This window comes from Helicoverpa zea, chromosome 15 (genome assembly GCF_022581195.2).
Source record: "Helicoverpa zea isolate HzStark_Cry1AcR chromosome 15, ilHelZeax1.1, whole genome shotgun sequence".
NCBI lineage: Eukaryota > Metazoa > Arthropoda > Insecta > Lepidoptera > Noctuidae > Helicoverpa > Helicoverpa zea.
Genome location: NC_061466.1, coordinates 7,350,050 through 7,367,830, shown reverse-complemented (window position 1 = coordinate 7,367,830; position 17,781 = coordinate 7,350,050). Strand labels below are relative to the sequence as shown.

At 42.6% G+C, this 17,781-nt stretch overlaps 1 protein-coding gene across 3 annotated transcripts in view; it reads left to right on the top strand.

The window, feature by feature from the left end:
- The window catches only part of LOC124636900 (transducin-like enhancer protein 4), a 54,391-nt gene that overhangs the window by 24,042 nt on the left and 12,568 nt on the right, over window positions 1–17,781 (top strand). For 2 of the 3 annotated variants that reach the window (XM_047173168.1, XM_047173170.1), the window contains exons 5-7: window positions 1,622–1,759; window positions 10,293–10,491; window positions 13,624–13,649. In XM_047173168.1, coding sequence (XP_047029124.1) covers window positions 1,622–1,759; window positions 10,293–10,491; window positions 13,624–13,649 — 363 coding nt within the window. The remainder of the gene's footprint in view (window positions 1–1,621; window positions 1,760–10,292; window positions 10,492–13,623; window positions 13,650–17,781) is intronic. The other variant, XM_047173169.1, reaches the window with a different exon arrangement.

Sequence of the window (17,781 nt, the reverse complement as noted above, 5' to 3'; positions counted from 1 at the left end):
CAGCAATCTGTTTTGAAGCAGTGTGACGGAGCTGTCTCGAAAGATTAATTAATTAATATTATGAATACATGTATGCACACAAATGTGTCTTTAAACTTTTGACATTGTTATAAAATAGCAGTTAACAAATAATAATTGATCAACACTTAATAATTCGAAGTTTTATTTATTTTCTCTCACAAATTTCGAACCATTTAATATTTCAAAAACTTGATAATTCGTAATATTTTAGAGTCCCTCGAGTTTCGAATTAACGAGAGTCAACTGTATGTTTATTTGTGAAATATTCATTGTACCAACTTAATCATTACTTCCTGTAGTTCAATGAAAAGATGTGTGTCATTATGATATCAATAAGATAACTATAGATAATTCGCGTTACGTGCGTTTTTCCACAACGACTTACTTCCAGGAACTAGGTACAGAACAAAAACATCGCATGACTTATTGCGGTAAGCAGCGGGAACACGCCTTCTTGTGATAATCCTGAATTACTAATGTTACATTGAAGTTTTTATTACCTATGTTAATCGCTAGGATTAATCGCTCCGCCCGATCTCTAATTACAAGCAATTCTAGTAATTGTAGTTTCATTGAGACTGAACAACTTGTTAAAATAAAAAATCTGTCTACACAAATGCTGAGTAATAGTCTAGTTATTGTCTTCAACGAGAAAAAAACTACGGTAAATAAATATGTCTTTGTTGTTTAGAATTTAGAAACTTGGCATGTGTCCTAAAAATGTGTGTAGCCATGCAATTATGGTATGAGCATTGTGTTTAGACGAGTGGGCAGCTCTGCGGCGGTAATGGAGCATCCGTCGTGCTCAGACAATATCGTAATTTAAAACTCCGTCAGACATGGCCGCGTAAATGTCAATGATTACATCTACATTTTATTACGTTGCGGATCTTCTTACTTATTAACAATGCAGCGTACATGCAGAACTTTTTAAAACCACCCTGATCTAAATATTCAACATGTTTAATTCACTTAACAACTTTACAGTTGACTGATAATGTCAGAATAAAAATAAACCGCCGAAACAACTTCATTGTTTACACGAGCCGACAAGGGCCGATATAATAATACACTTAATTATGTTAATTCGTCGTCGATTCACTGTGAATCTGCGAATAAAATTAATGTGCATTTAAACGGAAAATACGAACAAAGCCAATAAATACTGCGGGCTCGGTAACGCGGCGATTTATCATTTCATACCGCGCATCGCCGCGCCGCGCCGCGTCGTGTCTGCTTGTTTATCGTGTTAATTTTATTTGTTGCTTCCCGCTCGGCTTATCAACTAATTATAAATGTTATTATTGAATATAATCTGCTTCGGAATGTGGAAATATTTTTGGTCGTGTATTTGTATGTAAGCAATCACCAGCTAGCCGACCGTTGTTTCGTTTATAGCCAACTTTATGTTAACTTTAATGTTGATTTTATTCAGAAAAGTAGATTGGTGAACATTAATTATTATTCATATTAACGTGTGTGATATCGGTGTTCGATCGTGATGATATTTTAATTTCGTCACGATGACCTTACGTTGTGTTTACAGATTATTGTTAAACATGAATTGCCTCGATAACTAAGTGGATGTGTTATGTTGCAGACGGAGATAGCGAAAAGATTGAACGCGATAATAGCGCAGATCCTGCCGTTCCTGTCGCAGGAGCATCAGCAGCAGGTGGCGTCGGCCGTGGAGCGCGCGAAACAGGTCACTATGACAGAACTTAATGCCATTATTGGGGTGAGTACTCATTGCCTGCTCGCATTTTGTTAACACTACTAACAACATGTGGCGCTCATCATCTTCGTTCATAACTTCGTTCGTAACAAATGAGCTTGGGTTCATCGCATCACATCGCCGGGGCATGTACAATTTGTAAGACGTTGTGTGCTGAATTTTTGTTGTAATAGGACCACTTAACGTGTTTCAACAGATTAAAGCTTAATAATAAATATTATAACAGTTTTTTAGGATTTTGGCATGCCATACTAAATAAGAATTTTAATGTTTAACATATTTATGATTCATGAGAACTACCAGCTATTTACTTCAGTATTTACCGCACCATGTATAAAATTCCGAGTAACGAAATTAATTTCCTGAGCGTAGGTAATATTTCAGGCGAGACCGATTTGACCAACACGTGTCTTGTTTGTACAGCAGTGGGCCGTTGTAAATGTGGCGTGGAATGTTTAGCTGCCGGCTCCCAATGTGCCAGCGGCGAGTGTGAGTGTGGCATCTGTCCAAACATTCGCGACTCCGACCTGTCATTGCTTAGTTATTCGCTTGTTGCACGCACACTAAATGCTGGGAAGGTCGATGTTATTATAATAGCCGTGCATAAATCACACCTTTCAGTTAAAATATCATATTTTACGCGCTTCTCATCCGTTGACTCATCTCCAAACATAATCGGTTTTCACAGAAGCTATCCTCCTGTGTAAGACATGCTTTATTGAAACAACAAACGTTAATATTCCAATTATCATTCTCGACTAACTCGCAGGCATGGCCAAAATGTTATTGTTCAGAAGCTCAACTAAAATTCCCGTTCGGAACAAGCGGTACTTACGTGTAAAGTAAAGTTTATTCTCCAAAAGCACGGCTTTCAACAGGTCGAAAGTTCGACGGTCGTTAATTAAACGATCTAAGCCGCGCAAGACGAGTTGGCCGCCATCCAACTACGAGGTATTGATGAAATTGCTACAAACTGCTACCATAATGTATAAAATTATTTTATTAAACTGACGGCCGCCACGTTCACAGCGAATTAGCATGTTTATATAATTTCAAGCGGCCATTTGTCATCGGCGTGGGCGAGACACGTAGAATATTGCTACCGACAGTGTCCAAGAGTAATGACAACTACATATTATTAGCTTTTACTTCAATTTGCATACGCGGTGTTAACAACGGCTCCCGAGCTGTGAATTGGTGTCTGTCCTCAAAAAGCGTTCTAACTAATTTCACACACTCTAATTGTATTTTTTTGTTATAGTAAGTGTCGTGAGGACTTCATTGCCGTCTATTATTTCAATAGGCTTATTCGTAGTCAGGTGCCAAGTCGTTAGTGTGACCTATTCTCCGTATGTGTTAACGTTTGGCGTTCGAAAACTGTGAATAGATGGACCGCGACTAAAATAAATCACTTTAAAGATAATGAGGGCGAAAATAAAGTGGTGGAAGTCACTCGTCGCTCGTCTGTCTGCGGCCGATAGAGAGTTGCGGATGGAACGCGCTGGCCCGCAGCCAACTCGATCACACGACGTGCCCACTGTGGCCGCCGACCGACGCTCACGTAAACTGAGAGACGCCAAAAAATTATCTACATTAATACCTGAGATTATAACGTTTGGCTAACCACCAAATATTTTGTTTACAAATAATCTATCGTGACGCGCGTAACTGCTCCAATTAATGAATTAGTCGCATATTAACGTGTGACATATGATATGTTTTGTTGGCTTATGTTATTGCCATACGTATCAAGTTTCTGTGTCATCGCGTTCCGCTTCACGCGCTTATCACGTATGTGAATCATTGCCTTCTCCGCCCCGTACGACCCTCAGCTCAGTGTCTACGGTCGGAAAACAGCCATCTGATAGAAGAAAATACCTTAAGCGGTCCAAGTATTTGCGGAAGGTTCGTCGCCCCCCAGCCGTGAGGATTTACCTACATGTACGAGTATAGCTTACTGAACAGCCTTCGAGACACTGGCAAAACGCAATATCGCCCTCCCCTCATAAAACACTCTAATTTAAATAAAAAAGCGGCGCCACCTTCCGTATGTCGGGCCTTTTTTATTACGTACCTTTTTTATTTTCGGGTCAGCTAGGGATCAAAGGGGCTCTCCCCAGAGACTGGCCGCCCTGCCTCCGTCTGATTTGCGAGAGTACGCGAGAGCGCCGATTTGTGAACGTGAAGTATTCCCTACATCTCCAACAGGGGGTTGTTTGCTTGCCATATTAAAATCACTTAACTTCAATCTACGTTATGGGTGTTATTAAATTCCTTTAAAATATGACAGGAACTGAAGATTTCGTGGACTTCCTTAAATTACATACCAATCGACAAATGTAAGTAGGTACTACTTTCGCCGGAAATACGAAAAGTTTATAAATGAATAGGAATATAAGAGATAAGGTGGCGAAACGATTCAGCATTGTGTTTGAGCAATGTGCGTGAACTCGTCAATAAGCAGGGAGACGGCGACAGCGGTGGAGCGTCGTCGGTGCGTTATCGGCGGGTAAATCATTTCTCGTTCTGATTTTATTCCACGCCAGCGCCCGAGGGGTGGCGCCCGACCTCCGCAGGTAATAGCTTACAGATACGAAAACTCCCTCTCAAGATCACCTAACATGACATGAATGTTCACATTGAAACAATATTCACGTAACTTGTGCAGATCGATAGCAACGTGCGACCTCATGTCATAGATACGCGTTACGAATCCGTTACTAAATCTCATTCTTATATTTACGATCGACTCTGCCGAGGCCGTGATTGAAAAGTCGACGCAAGTATGCGAAATAAACAAGTGTATTATGCGTACAACATTTATGCAACATTATCTCGAGAGATAGATGTGCAAACACGAGCGCCGGAGCCGTGCAAATAGAGCGTATCTGTTTCCCCGTCGATGGCTTTATAAACAAGCGAGTCGTGAAAACATTTCTATCTAGTTTACGTTGGGTCTCGCGCCCTCTGATAAAAATTACGAAGAGAATAAATCGGGGCGAGAAGCGCGCCGGGGTCGGGCGGCGTCGGGGAAACATGAATTTGTCATTTTTTCACAGGCACGTTCGCGGGCGGGTGATAAATATTGCATTGCAGGCCCTCGACGTTTCTTGTGAGTCGCGCGACGCGTCCTCCCGGCGAGTCGCATTAACTTTTCCCCTGTCGTTTAGACGAAGCTCCTTGTTTTTCAACGCGGAAAAGTGAGTTAGGGCCCGTTCTGTCGACGCTTCCAATGAAATTATGTAATCAGTTTTACGACTCATCCGGCCCGCGAGTGACACGAGTTTTTCTTATTTTTATTTGGTATTATTTTCTTTGAGAACTCGGAGGTTATTCCAAGTTACACGTTACTAATACCAGTCTGCCTCATAATAAGTCCTTACATAGATACATAAACAAGAGTACCTACACAACAATTTTGAACAACTGTTTGTGTATTCCGTTTTTGGCTGGTGTATATCCTTAATGTTACAACATATCATGTATTTAGGTATAATATATGTAATTAGAAGCAATTATGTTGAAAGTGTAACATGTGTCGGCGTCGCGTGTCGACCCGCCTCGAGGCTTCCTGCCTAATGGTGCGTGAGCCCCTCGCCGCCCCTCCCGCACCAGTCGCGATAAACTACCCCTTTATACCGTGCCGTGGCTGCTGACGTGCACCTACACATATGACACAACACCTGCATACCATTACGAACAGTTACATGTAAGAACCCAATCAAGTTTATTTTGTATGCCGTGTTGATGTCACGCTCTTGTCCTTACACAGGCACTTAGCATGAGAAACATTGCTATGTCGCAAATTTTACGACCTTTTAATGTACGAATGTGTGAAGTAACGTAAATTTTGTTACGTCGTTGTACTGCCAAGCCAATACATAGTTGTCACATACCCTTCTTATTTTTCTCGACACGTCCATTAGAATGGCATTTAATGGCCACCATTGGAAGATTAGAATGTGGTTACAGCTTTGAATTTGTATTGTTTTATTGGCCGTAAAATTAGTGCCGAAGTGTTCGCCACATGAAGCCTTAACATTACCTACCTGGTGTAGCAGTCACGCGTGTCATTGCCATGCTTAGCACTTCCTGGTTTAATGTTTTAAACATTGCAGCTAGTAATATGAATACATTAAAGCTAATTTTAGTAATAGCGGGATTTGATCGCACACTACCGAAACTGGTGAATTAATTATGGTCAGTGGTTTGCTTACCAAATAAATATGTTAAACCTATATTAACGTCATAAAACAGTATCCTAAAGTTGTTATATCCTAATTTTAACCACATTTTTATAAATAATAATGTCTTGTCTCAAGAGTTAATTCAATTATGCAAGATCATTACAATTTAACTCGGTTCTTGTCAGTGGCGACAGTCAAGTCATAGACTGTAACAGCGTTCGGCTCACTACGGGCTTACTGACTCTTAATTATTTAACGATGTTACTGGTGAGGTTGGTTTTTATTACGATAGCAGTAACTGTAATTATCAAATCTTCTTTAACAAAACATTTAGTTAATGCAGGCATTATGGAATATGTTTCTTCTCTTGAGGTTTAATGTTTAAGCAGTTATTTTGAGTCTTGTTTATGTCGACGATATTGTTGTCTTTTACATCGTGCTGAAAATGCATTAAAAACCAATCCTTTCAATTTTGTTTGTCGTTATAGTTGATCCTGGAGTGGAAACTTCTCATAAGACGAGACCTTTTGAAAACATACTAATTGTATGTTAACTTCCACTTACGTGTTGATTGCTAGTTCAGTCCCTAATTGTGTAAACAGTAATTATTTTTAAATGTTCTTGCTACTTATTAATTGCTCACCATATTAAACTAATGTGTTTATAATATGTGGTTGATCTCATTTCTTAATGCTAGTGCGACATGGTGCGTCATAAGTATCCTAAACATGTAAGATTGGTCTTTTATCTAGCAGGTTTTATTTGGGATCTACTTTATTTATTCTTGATAAAAATCTTCAATCTCTTTTCACAAGCCTATTTGGATGATGAATTGCTTTCAAAGAAACTTAAACCACATTTCAAAGCCTGAAAATTTAAATATCGAACCAGGCTTTAACTACAGCTTTCGAGCGGAAAAAATATCAGAAAAATTAGCTCCGATGATTGAAATCGTGACTGAAGATTGTCACGTACTAGAATTCTATTGATCTGTAAGTGAACCTGGTAGCTGGTGCAAAATCTTCCAAAGCACTATTAAATTCGAAGAGAGAAAAAAACCAGCAAAAAAGTTACTTGTTTAACTTGGCGAAATATTTATGCGTGGAAATCTGTGCGGTTGGCGTGCGCTATCCATTTATAAATGAAGAATAATCCCCGGCGTATAGACGGTGGTAAATGTGCCGTGAAAACCCGAACGCGCCGGAGCATTTTTCTCATGACAAAAGCTTTGGAGACAGCTCACGTCTGTTGCTACTTGCTACACACGTACCGACACACCCCAAATTACATACACTACGTACGAACACGCTTAGGTACACTCCTATGTGCCACACAATATAACCTCTTGTGGGTTTTTTATCTCAATCTACGAGATTATTTCTTCAACCCGAGTGACACAAATATTTATATTAAGGCTTTAATGTGGCTGTTTGAGCAAAGCATAAAATTCGTTCTCATCACATTTATGGGAAAATACAGAACAATAGTCATTTACCACTTTATCAACAAGAAAATTTGAGGTTACTGGTTTTTGTAGGTACCTATTTATTACTGAATCATTAGTCGCGTGCCTTGTTTCACCGATGTGGGAATTATTCACATCACTTATCTCCCTGTCGTCGCGTCGCTCGGATTACTTTGCTATTTGAGCCGCAAAATTCATTAAAAATATCAGTCGTCTTCCCTTTGTAGGAGGGGGAACTTAATCAAACTTAAATTCGGTCGATAATATAAACACCAAACTTCGTTCAGAGATAAGTAAACGAATGGAAAAGTCGTTAGGGGAACGAGTTTTAATCCCGGGGAGAGCGTATCGACGCTATTTAATCACGTCTAAATATGGAAAAAAATGTTGGTGAGGTATCACGCCACGTTATTGTCATTCATAACAGGCGGGTGGGTGAGGGTTGCGGGGGTGGGGCGGGCGCAGGACGGGGGTGAGCTCTCGATAGCGATAGCTGCGGGATCACGCCGCCACCGCGCGGTAACGAGGGAACAGTTAGCTCGAGCGAAATGTTTGTACAGGTATGTCTCCGACTAGCGAGGGACGAATACGTAATTAAAACTCGCGCTACGTAAAAATCAACTACAAACTGCATGACTCAAAACTTTATTTATTTCAAAGTCTCTCGGATAGGGCACGCCACCATCTTGGCGGTAAGTCCCCTCTTTGAGGAGTGGCTCGGGAGGAGTCACGGCGCCCTCACGTACCGCATGACGCAGGTCCTCACCGGACACGGTTGTTTCGGGAGGTACCTGCACCGAATCGGTCGTGAGGAGGCGCCCGGGTGTCACCATTGTGCGGACAGCCCCGAGGACACGGTGGATCACACAGTCCAGGAGTGCCCTGCGTGGGAAGGGCACCGCCGGGTCCTCGTCGAGGCTTTGGGCGGCGGCGACCTCTCGCGTCCGGCCCTGGTTCAGGCCATGGTCCGGGGCGAGAGGGAATGGGATGCCGTCGCCTCCTTCTGCGAAGCGGTCATGCTCGAGAAGGAGGAGGCGGAACGCCAGAGAGTTCGCACCTCTCATCCTGGCCGCCGCGCTGGACCAGGTAGACACCATGGGCGCCGGGTGTCGCGAGATGACTCCCGGCCACCGTAGGCGTGGGTCTGTGGGCGGTGAGTTCGGGTGACTCATCTTCCCTCTGTCTATGTCTTGCTGACATCTCTTTGAGGAGCGCGTTGTTCCACGCGCTCCTCAAAGAGATGTCAGCAACCCCAGCGGGGCCCAGCAGGGCCAAGGCCTGCCGGGGCTGCGGGTTGTTCGAAAGAGATAGAGCGGCCCTGGTACATAAAAGGCCTATGACGGAACACGACGGTTTTTAGTCAGTAAGAGTCTGACACTCCCTCACCGCTGCTAACCCACAGCGGGAGGGGTCATTTGATGACTTTTGACGTCGTTAAAAAAAAAAAGTCTCTCGGATTGCTTTTATTTTAGTATTGATAAATTAATCGATAGTGAATATTTTTGAAAGAAAATAAATAAGTCCCAGGTATACAGTACATTTGTTTGTCATAAAGTTAATTGATGAAGTCATCAAAGAGAAAGGTCGCGCAACAGACCATAATGATGAGAGTGTAAAAGTTTGTATTAGTCAGAGAGCGACGATAGGTAGCGTCGTTTGTCACGCGTCGGATGAGGGTTCACCACGAATGCCTGGGGAGGAGGGACATACCGTTTTTAGGTCACCTGTATTTTAGAATTGTTTGTGACATGCATAAGTGATAAGGAAATACCTAACATTTTTTTCCGTGCGGATTGTTTCAGAAGATCAAGATTTGTCACTAGCATTAGGTATATCATCTTTTTTATTACCTACTCACATGATCCTTGTTTTTCATTAATAGGTAAAACTTATTTAAAAACCAGCTAGACTAAACCTATTTATTTTAATCATTCGACCATAAGACGTGTAAATGGCCAAATGGAAATAATTTGAATTTCAAAAATCCCCTTTTGTAAAAAGCACTCCCAACTAAGTGGCGCTCGCCACCTTTTGACACACAATAAATCACAGCCGTGAGCGGCCAATAAAAAATATGTTCCACCCTCGGCGAAAATCCAATTAATTTTCGGCGGTTAAAAAAAGAACCTGCCCAGCCGAGCGGAAAAAGCTTGGGCGTACTGCACGAGGTACAAGCGAGCAGCGGGCAGCTGGGCAGGAGCGGCTAGCGATTCCAAATATGTTGTTGATGAGCACACTGATACAATGTACGCATGGAAACGAATGAGCATCGATAAATTGTTAGAACATACCGATTCGCTTAGTTGAAGTGAGCGGGTCCATGGGGTATAGAAATAATAAGGTTAAACGAGACGAGATAGGAACGGAAAGTGCGGGAAAACAGGAAAAGTGGAAAAAGGGGAATAATGGAGAAGGAGTAATCAATTTCGCTCAGTCGCCGCCGCCGGCGAAGCTCTCATTTAAAATTTAAAATATCGCGGAACGGAGGGGTCCCGTGGAGGACTTTTTAATTTGGCTTGGCTTCGGTTTAAAAATGCACGAAGCTCTGCGGTGACACATCAATCCACTTAGAATGTTGACGCTGAACTAAAATGCATTACTCGTTTTAAAAAACAATACACTTTAATTTGATTGTGTTATCTGTGATTTCGTTTTGTTTAGACACAAAGCCGTGGGTTTATTCTGTTTAAGCGTGGTGGGTTTTAATTAGTGTCTTACCGTAGTTTCGGTTTTCGTCCTTCGGTTAGAATGGGCCATTTAGTTTTAGGACTTACCTATACTTCGTCGTCTATTAATATCTGGAGTGAGTGTTTTGCTGCTGATTAGAGACAGTTAAAAATTACCTATGTGCAATATTTAACGTGTTGTGTTTTAATTGTTTTAGCAACAAAGGCCAGACCTGCCGCGACTGCTACAGCAGATGCATGCGGCGCACTTGCCCGCACACGGAGCGCCTCCTCTGCCGCTCCTGGGCCAGGGAGCCCTGCCTCCCGCCGGCCTGCTAGGGCTAGGCGTGCCACACCATCCTCTCTCAGTACTAGCCAAACCACCTGACCTACATCGACCAGACGATAAAGGCAATGGTAAGTTACATTTTGCTTTTCTTAACAAAACAAAGTTTGATCAGTTCTGCTAATCCACCTATCGAAGACACTCAAAAGACGCAAAGAAAAAGGATTCCTGTATCTGTCGCACTGTATAACTAACAGTTCAATACAAAGATGAATATTTTAAGAGGTTGTCGCGTATTTGTGTATTCGCTTTGTTTGCTGTGTGCCTCTGGAGACTATTAGTGCCTCCCTCCCCCCGGGCCTCGCCCCCGCCGCCCTCCGCGGCAGACGTCTCCGATCCCACTTCTGTTTCAATATTTACAATCTTCGAGTGGCTTTTTGAACTCACTGTTTGCGTGTTTTCGGATCGCTGACGGCTACGGCTCGCCCGATATTACTTTGAGAGTATGAATAAGTCAAATAAATAAATAAAAATGAAATATATCTACGCGCCTGTTTGGACAGAATAAGTATGTAAACAGAGATGTAGAACAGATTGGTGGAAAACATATTTCCTGTTAGTCGGCTATATCCATCAAACAAATAGGCGCTTTATAATTCGAGGGCAAGCTGAGTATTATTCATATCAAACAACGGGGAGTGTTTCCAGTTTTCACGGTAGAGCGAGTAATCCCGACGCGGCGGGGACGAGCGCGCCACAAATGAAAATGTAACACAGAAATGGATTTGGAAGCCGCCCGTCGCTCCGGTTAATTACAAAAGCAAGCGGTAATCTGCGCTCCGGGATGTTCCGGCTTAGCGCCCCCTGCCACCCCCTGGCGCCGCCTGCCACTTCCCCGGCTAATTTGTGCCATTATCGGTGTACTGATGTAAGAGTTACCGCGCAGATGGCCCCCCCGCCCCCACGAGCCCCGCACCTTGCCAGAGCTCAATTAATTATTCCTTGCTGGTGTGAGCGTCGCGTGTTTTAGTCAATTAGTAACGTAATTTTGCGGCTGACTTGAGTGTGTGCGGTCGTGGACTTACACGTAACTCGCGTTCTAACCAAATTATATCCACGCGTTGCATTAGCGTAAGTAGTCGTTTGCGATGTGTCAAAGCGATAATTTTGTACAACTCTATGTATATTAAGCAGCTCAAAACACGAATGGAACCTCTAATTTGTCTGTTATGACGTGATTGCATTGTTTTGAATCGATGTGCACGAAGCGTTCATGCGCAGCCGGCCAATGTAGGGGAATAGCCGGCCAATAATTGAGGCTATTGCGTTTAAATTAATTGTGGCAATACATGCAGTGCTAATATGGCGTCTGGCAATATGTACGTACATATGTAGCGCACGTGAATAGTAATAGGATTGGCTGCAATTGCTCACAAACTTGAGACGAATCAGGCGGCGGAGATAATGCCTTTGATGTATGCAATACTCAGTAACTACGGTATGTATTGTACATAGGTAATCTACAACGGATTTGCTGTTTTGATTAAACTGTGGCAACATATTCTGATGGTACTAGACAAAATACACACGTGCACAAAATTAACTAAGTTACGCAATTGCAATTTATAGTTAAATGGAAATTAAATTGTCATAATTTTCGATCTTCATCTTTGTTTGACACATCTTTTAAATTATTTCAAATAGGTAACTAAAATTGGAATGCATTCGCTAAGTTGTGGACAAGCAATGTTGTTTTGTAAGCGTGTAAGATAAGTAAACATAGGCTGAAAGTTCTCCCGTAGCCGTGAACACGTCTATTTCGGGAACAATGAAGGCGTCGTTAACTCTGGCGCTATCGCTCCGTGAATACTCACGATTGATACGTGCCGACGTGACGGGGCTAATCCCACCTATGGGGAATGACAGCCTACTGTTTAGTGCCTCACCACCGGCTTTACATAACTGGGGATCGTCTTTGTAATGTTATAAGCTTATTTTGTTTAGTAGTAGGTAACATTTGGAGTCACTACTTCCTTGTATTAAAATTCCAATGATTGTATGAAAGGTTTATTACTCAGTATAACTACGGCTGCAGGCGATTTACTATTCCAACTATTCTAGCTATTGCATTGTGCTATTCTGATTACCGATAATTTATTAGTATTCAATTTGCATGCACACTAGCGACCTAATGTATACCGCACAAAGCATATAGGTACATAATGTATAAACACGCCAACTACATATAACGTATTCTGTGGGATTGACAGGCGAAGCTAATTTCGCCAGTAATATTGTTTCCAATTATCTCAGAGTGAGCAACATATGACAGACCATTGTCAATGGCGTTAGCCCACTTAATTGATGGGGTAAACGTTGATTGATTTTTATATATGTACAATAAAGTATTGTGTATAGGATTTAGATAAGTTAAGTTCGACGTATGAATACAAAAGAGAAAGTCTTAAACCAGATGATATCGGATCCGTTAATAACAAGTCCACGATTTTGGCACACAAAAAGTGTCAATATCATCAGGTTTCTTCACATAAATAATTTTCATCGGATTACTTTTCTGGCATATAATCGAACAGTTCGGCGTAGCTTACATTAGTGAGCAGTTTAATAAGTAAACAGTAGACAGAGGCGTAACTGATATAGTGTGTAATAGCATTAAGGTGTCAGGAGGCGGCGCGGGGGTGCCGTGACGAGGCGGCGACAGGCCCTGCAATATTCATCGACCACTTTACCCGGCTCCTCATCGGATCCACCTCAATTACACTCGCACGTACCCTTCCCACTCAGATTGCTTGTATAAAACAAACACGAATGCTACGTGCTACGTGCCACATTTCTGCTATTTCCAGATGTTGCATATCTTATTTTGAACATATTTATGCTCAAGAGGAAATGTAGTGCTAAAACAGTAAATCTGGTTAGTTTTATTTTTGAGCAACCGTAGCACCAATATGTTCAATTAACTCTTACTCGACTCGACAGCCTGAACCATTTACTTACGTACGCAACAATAATTAAGCTTCAGCCGAATTGAAGTTGACTCCTCGAAGTAGTCGTGCTAATGCCACTACCAATCTACTTCACACAATTAATAAGTGATCACTTAGACAAGAACTTGCGAACCGGGCATAACCAATAATTATTTTCATTCATCATAAATTATCGTCTTTTATAGTTGCGGTTAACCCACATTCCTGTGTTCAACGTGTAATATAATCCAGCTAACTTATCCCACTTGGTTGCAGGTATCAGTTCAGCAGAGGAGCGACATGTGAGTATAGAATAACTTTTTCCAATTTCGCCCGGGTTGTTAAAATTCCGACGGCACAATTTTGCTTTGAAAAATTCCCCAACAAGCGTACCTACGTACATCCATAGGTAGCATGTAGCTACGTACGTAGTGCCTTTTCCATTTGGGAATGTGAACGCGGAGAGTAGTGTTGCGCTCGAACACGTTGATTTCATAACACGGCCCTGACTGAAACAAGTGGGTGGTGCAAGTGGCGCACCCCGCTCAGGGATGCCACGCATTTACATACCGCTCCTTCGGATTCTACCACACACCTTCCTGGCCTCTGTAAATATGTAATTACTTTTAATGCAAGAAGACGTGGTAAAAGTTCTCTATCTACAAAAAGTATAGTTCCAAAAACGCTTCACGTTCCTGATCCTTGCATCCGTTATCGACTTAGGCAGCTAAGGCATACGGAATTGGGGTTCACCCCCAATGCCTTAGGGGCTTGGGGCCTGGCACTGTCAACGTAAACCGGACATCCCCTCTGGTTGGCTATCCGAGACAGTATATTACGTACGTGGAACTGATATTATTATTTCTCTCTTGGTACTTGGCAGTAATAAATTTAATTTGTGATCTTAACTTTAAATTAATGGGTAATATGATCATCTGAGCATGTCATTCGAACTTCTCCCATTAATTTTCCTGGACACGGAAGAAATTACTGAAAATGTTAAAAACTGAAAATAATGTCAGTGGTATTTATGTCAACCCTATAGTGAAGTGAGCTCGGTCGCGAGTGCGTCGTTCCCGAGGTGTTGCGAATGTCGGCTATCGCGCCACCGAGGGGGGAGGGGGTGAACAGTGGCGCACCGCACAGATGTGCCGACGAGCGCCCAGAAATGCATGCGAATCGATACGCCGCACCTACTTGTAACACTGTCTTTGTTGCACTAACCTATTTCATGACAATGACAACAATTATCCACTTCTGCCTTTGACATCGCCTGGTCGTTAGTTTCGTCCATTGTCAGATGATTCTCATGGAGGCCTTGTTCCAATGAACAAAGTATTTCTTCCTTAGTTTTGTGCATTTAACGAAATCAAATAACCAGTAATGTTTTAGGTGATTAGTAACCCCTTATAAATTTCCCAAACGCGAGCAGTAGCTGTTTCACCCCAGACATTAATTCCATTTGACTAGGAAAACATAATCAGTCACGTAGCGATCACATTACCGCATATCAGCTCGCACCGCATACTTTAACAAGTTTGTTGGAAAACTTGGGTGAGGTGAGCGAGTTTATAACTCGACGACAGCACGTGAAGAGTTTATCTTGCAGTGTGACCCCGATACGGCGCGGCTGTGTTGGCAGTCCGCTCACGGAACCGTCGATCTGTGCAAACACGCGGCGAGCTGAGTAATGCACGGACGCGCCTTACAATTTGAAACGAGGGAGTCGGGGGGGGCAGGGAGAAGTGCACTCCGTAATAAAGTTTACATAAACCGAGCGCGTCTTGGCTGCGGCTCCGCGGCCGCGCGGGGGCGTCAGGTTACACTCGTCGACCGAGCCGCACCCGTTTTGTCCACACTATGTTTTTATTGCGAATCACGAAGGTGCTACACAGTTGCAGGCACGTTGTTTATTTGCAAACATCGCGCGCCGTATATTTGATTTTCCGATACATCGGGCCCATGTTTACATTACAGTGTAGGGAAACTTTTCATTTCGATGACGCTCTGTTTTGAAGCTCTATTTTATTTTTGAGATAGCTAGGCCGCTTGAAATGAAATAAAAATAATAGGTGGATATTGAATTAATCTATCTGGTTTTTGCTGCCATAACAAAGTTTTAATAGCTGTTCCAGTCACCCTTCTTTACCGGCAATTAACACCTAGCGGTCGAACCGTATAATTAGTCATTTATAAATAAATTACTTCTATATTTTAGGAAGGTGCTTAAACCACAGAATAACAAACTTTACGACTAGCAATTTACACCGACGCGAAATTGAGCAGCCGCTGTAAGCCTAACAGAGCGAGCCCTTCCACAATATCATTTGAGTAACATAATAACCGCGGATTTATTTTTGCCGCCCGCTCATTCGCTCTCAAATCGCGCCTAATATTCAATTTGGGCGGCCGAACCACACAAAAACTGCTCGGAGCCGGTTCATTACGCCGCGCATCTCGCCTCTTCATCCTCCTTACCTTATCTAAGCCACTCTGAATAACACACCCTGTGCCACCCGGCCCCTCCCCGGCGCCGCGCCCGCACACCACTTTAAGTGGAAAACTCGCAGGGCGAGGGCCGCTCAACCTTGTTTAGCATTCTCCTCGACTTCTTTATTTAATAGATACCGAAAAAAAAAAACTCCGGTCAGAATAAATTTGCGTTTGTTCTTCGATATGCTGGGGTCGTTGCGTTTTAAAGGTGCGCTCCTTTAATTAAGGTAGAAACGGCTAGTATAAATGTCTTACATAAATACAGGCGAGGGCCGACTACTTTATTAAACTGTTAAAACCAAAATGGGATATTTTCCTTTTAAATCGGTGGGTGGTAGCCCTAGCGGCATGTTTACGCGCGTTGTAACAGCGCTCGCTCGCTTGGCGCCCGCGACAGCCCTCACAATTTATAGCTCGAGACTTTTCTTAATTGGAAAGAATGGCCACTTGTAATTATTAAGACGCCCTAAAGTGAAACAGATTGCGCGGTAGTCGTCCTCTTATTTTACTTTTTTACATTTTATAAACCGCCGGCTATCTGAAGTAACGGTGGCTTGTTTATTGAAAAACGAAACAACTTAGCGCTACTAAAGCGAATGTTTAATGTAATTTATTTATGCTGCTTTCTACTTTGTAGTCATTTAAGTATACGGCTGCGTGATCTTCCCGTGTTTATACTAGAGATGTTTCTCGCAATTATACAAATTACCCTCGTTGTAGATAGTGTAGATGGATACGGAACTTATGGAACCACGTCGTAAATAAACGTTGAATTATTCTTGAGCAGCTATCCTCAAATTACGTAGAGTAACATTTACTTATAGGTTTGATATCTCGGAGTCTGCTACTTTGTGAAGGAACGATCAGATAAGGAACAGGTTAAAGAGCAGTTACTAGGTAGTCGCGGGGGATATCGATCTGAAGATTGTGCCCCATACCAGGGGCGCATACTGGAGGCAAATGGTAGATTGCCTGCGGAACATTGTGCCTTGTTATTCATGACGTTTCGATGAAATTGTGCAGCTTCTACGAAACAGGTTTCGATTTGAAATGGCCATTCTGATGCTACATGCAATTATTCTGATAGACAGATTATTTATATTCTTTTCAATTTGGGTGGTGCTAAATACACAGCAACAAACATGACTTAAACCTCAGCGTGAAAATCTAAGTACAAGGCGACACGTATCTGCACATGTAGGTGTTATCCAATTCGATTGTGAGAGCATTGTTATAATATTTGGCAAGGTAGCGGATCCTTGGGTAATCCCGTACATGGCTTCTGTTCAGCCGGTTGCTGCTTGAATCCCGGCTAATGTCTCGGAGCCGAGGCACTGTACTTAATCCCCTTACACTGTGCGTCTCTTGATAGGGAATAACACATAGATTATGTCGGTGCATCCACATTATTCCACGCGGATTATCCGTCGTGTCGTGCAGTCAGGGCCTCTGTCTCTAACTTGAATTTATAATCTGCCTGCAGAATTAATCAAGACTTACTCGGGTAAAACACCCGTGGACATTTCATGTAATAGCTACTTCTATGTAGTATGCTAGTTCAGTGAAAACGCGCTGTTTTCAAAGGAAACACGAATGCATCGATATTTACTCACAAAAAAACCTTCATACAAAGAGCTAAGAACTTTGGTTCGTTTATTGAATTCCTAAAATAACAATACTTACGTAGCTACCTGTTGTGAACCTTGGTCTGAGAAGGTAATAATCCACCTACTGGCAGTAAGAGCAAAAAGTATATCGGAATTCTTTTCATAATAACGTTTGTGTGACGTTCGGTGTGCGGATGGCGGATGGCGTGTGTCGTGGGTAGCGGGTAGGTAGGGGATTGCTCGTCTCGGAGCGGGCTTGCGGCTTTGTTCACGATCCTGCCGTATCGCATCGATTTATGCAAGCTTGATCGAATCGCGCCTGCCCCCGTCTGCC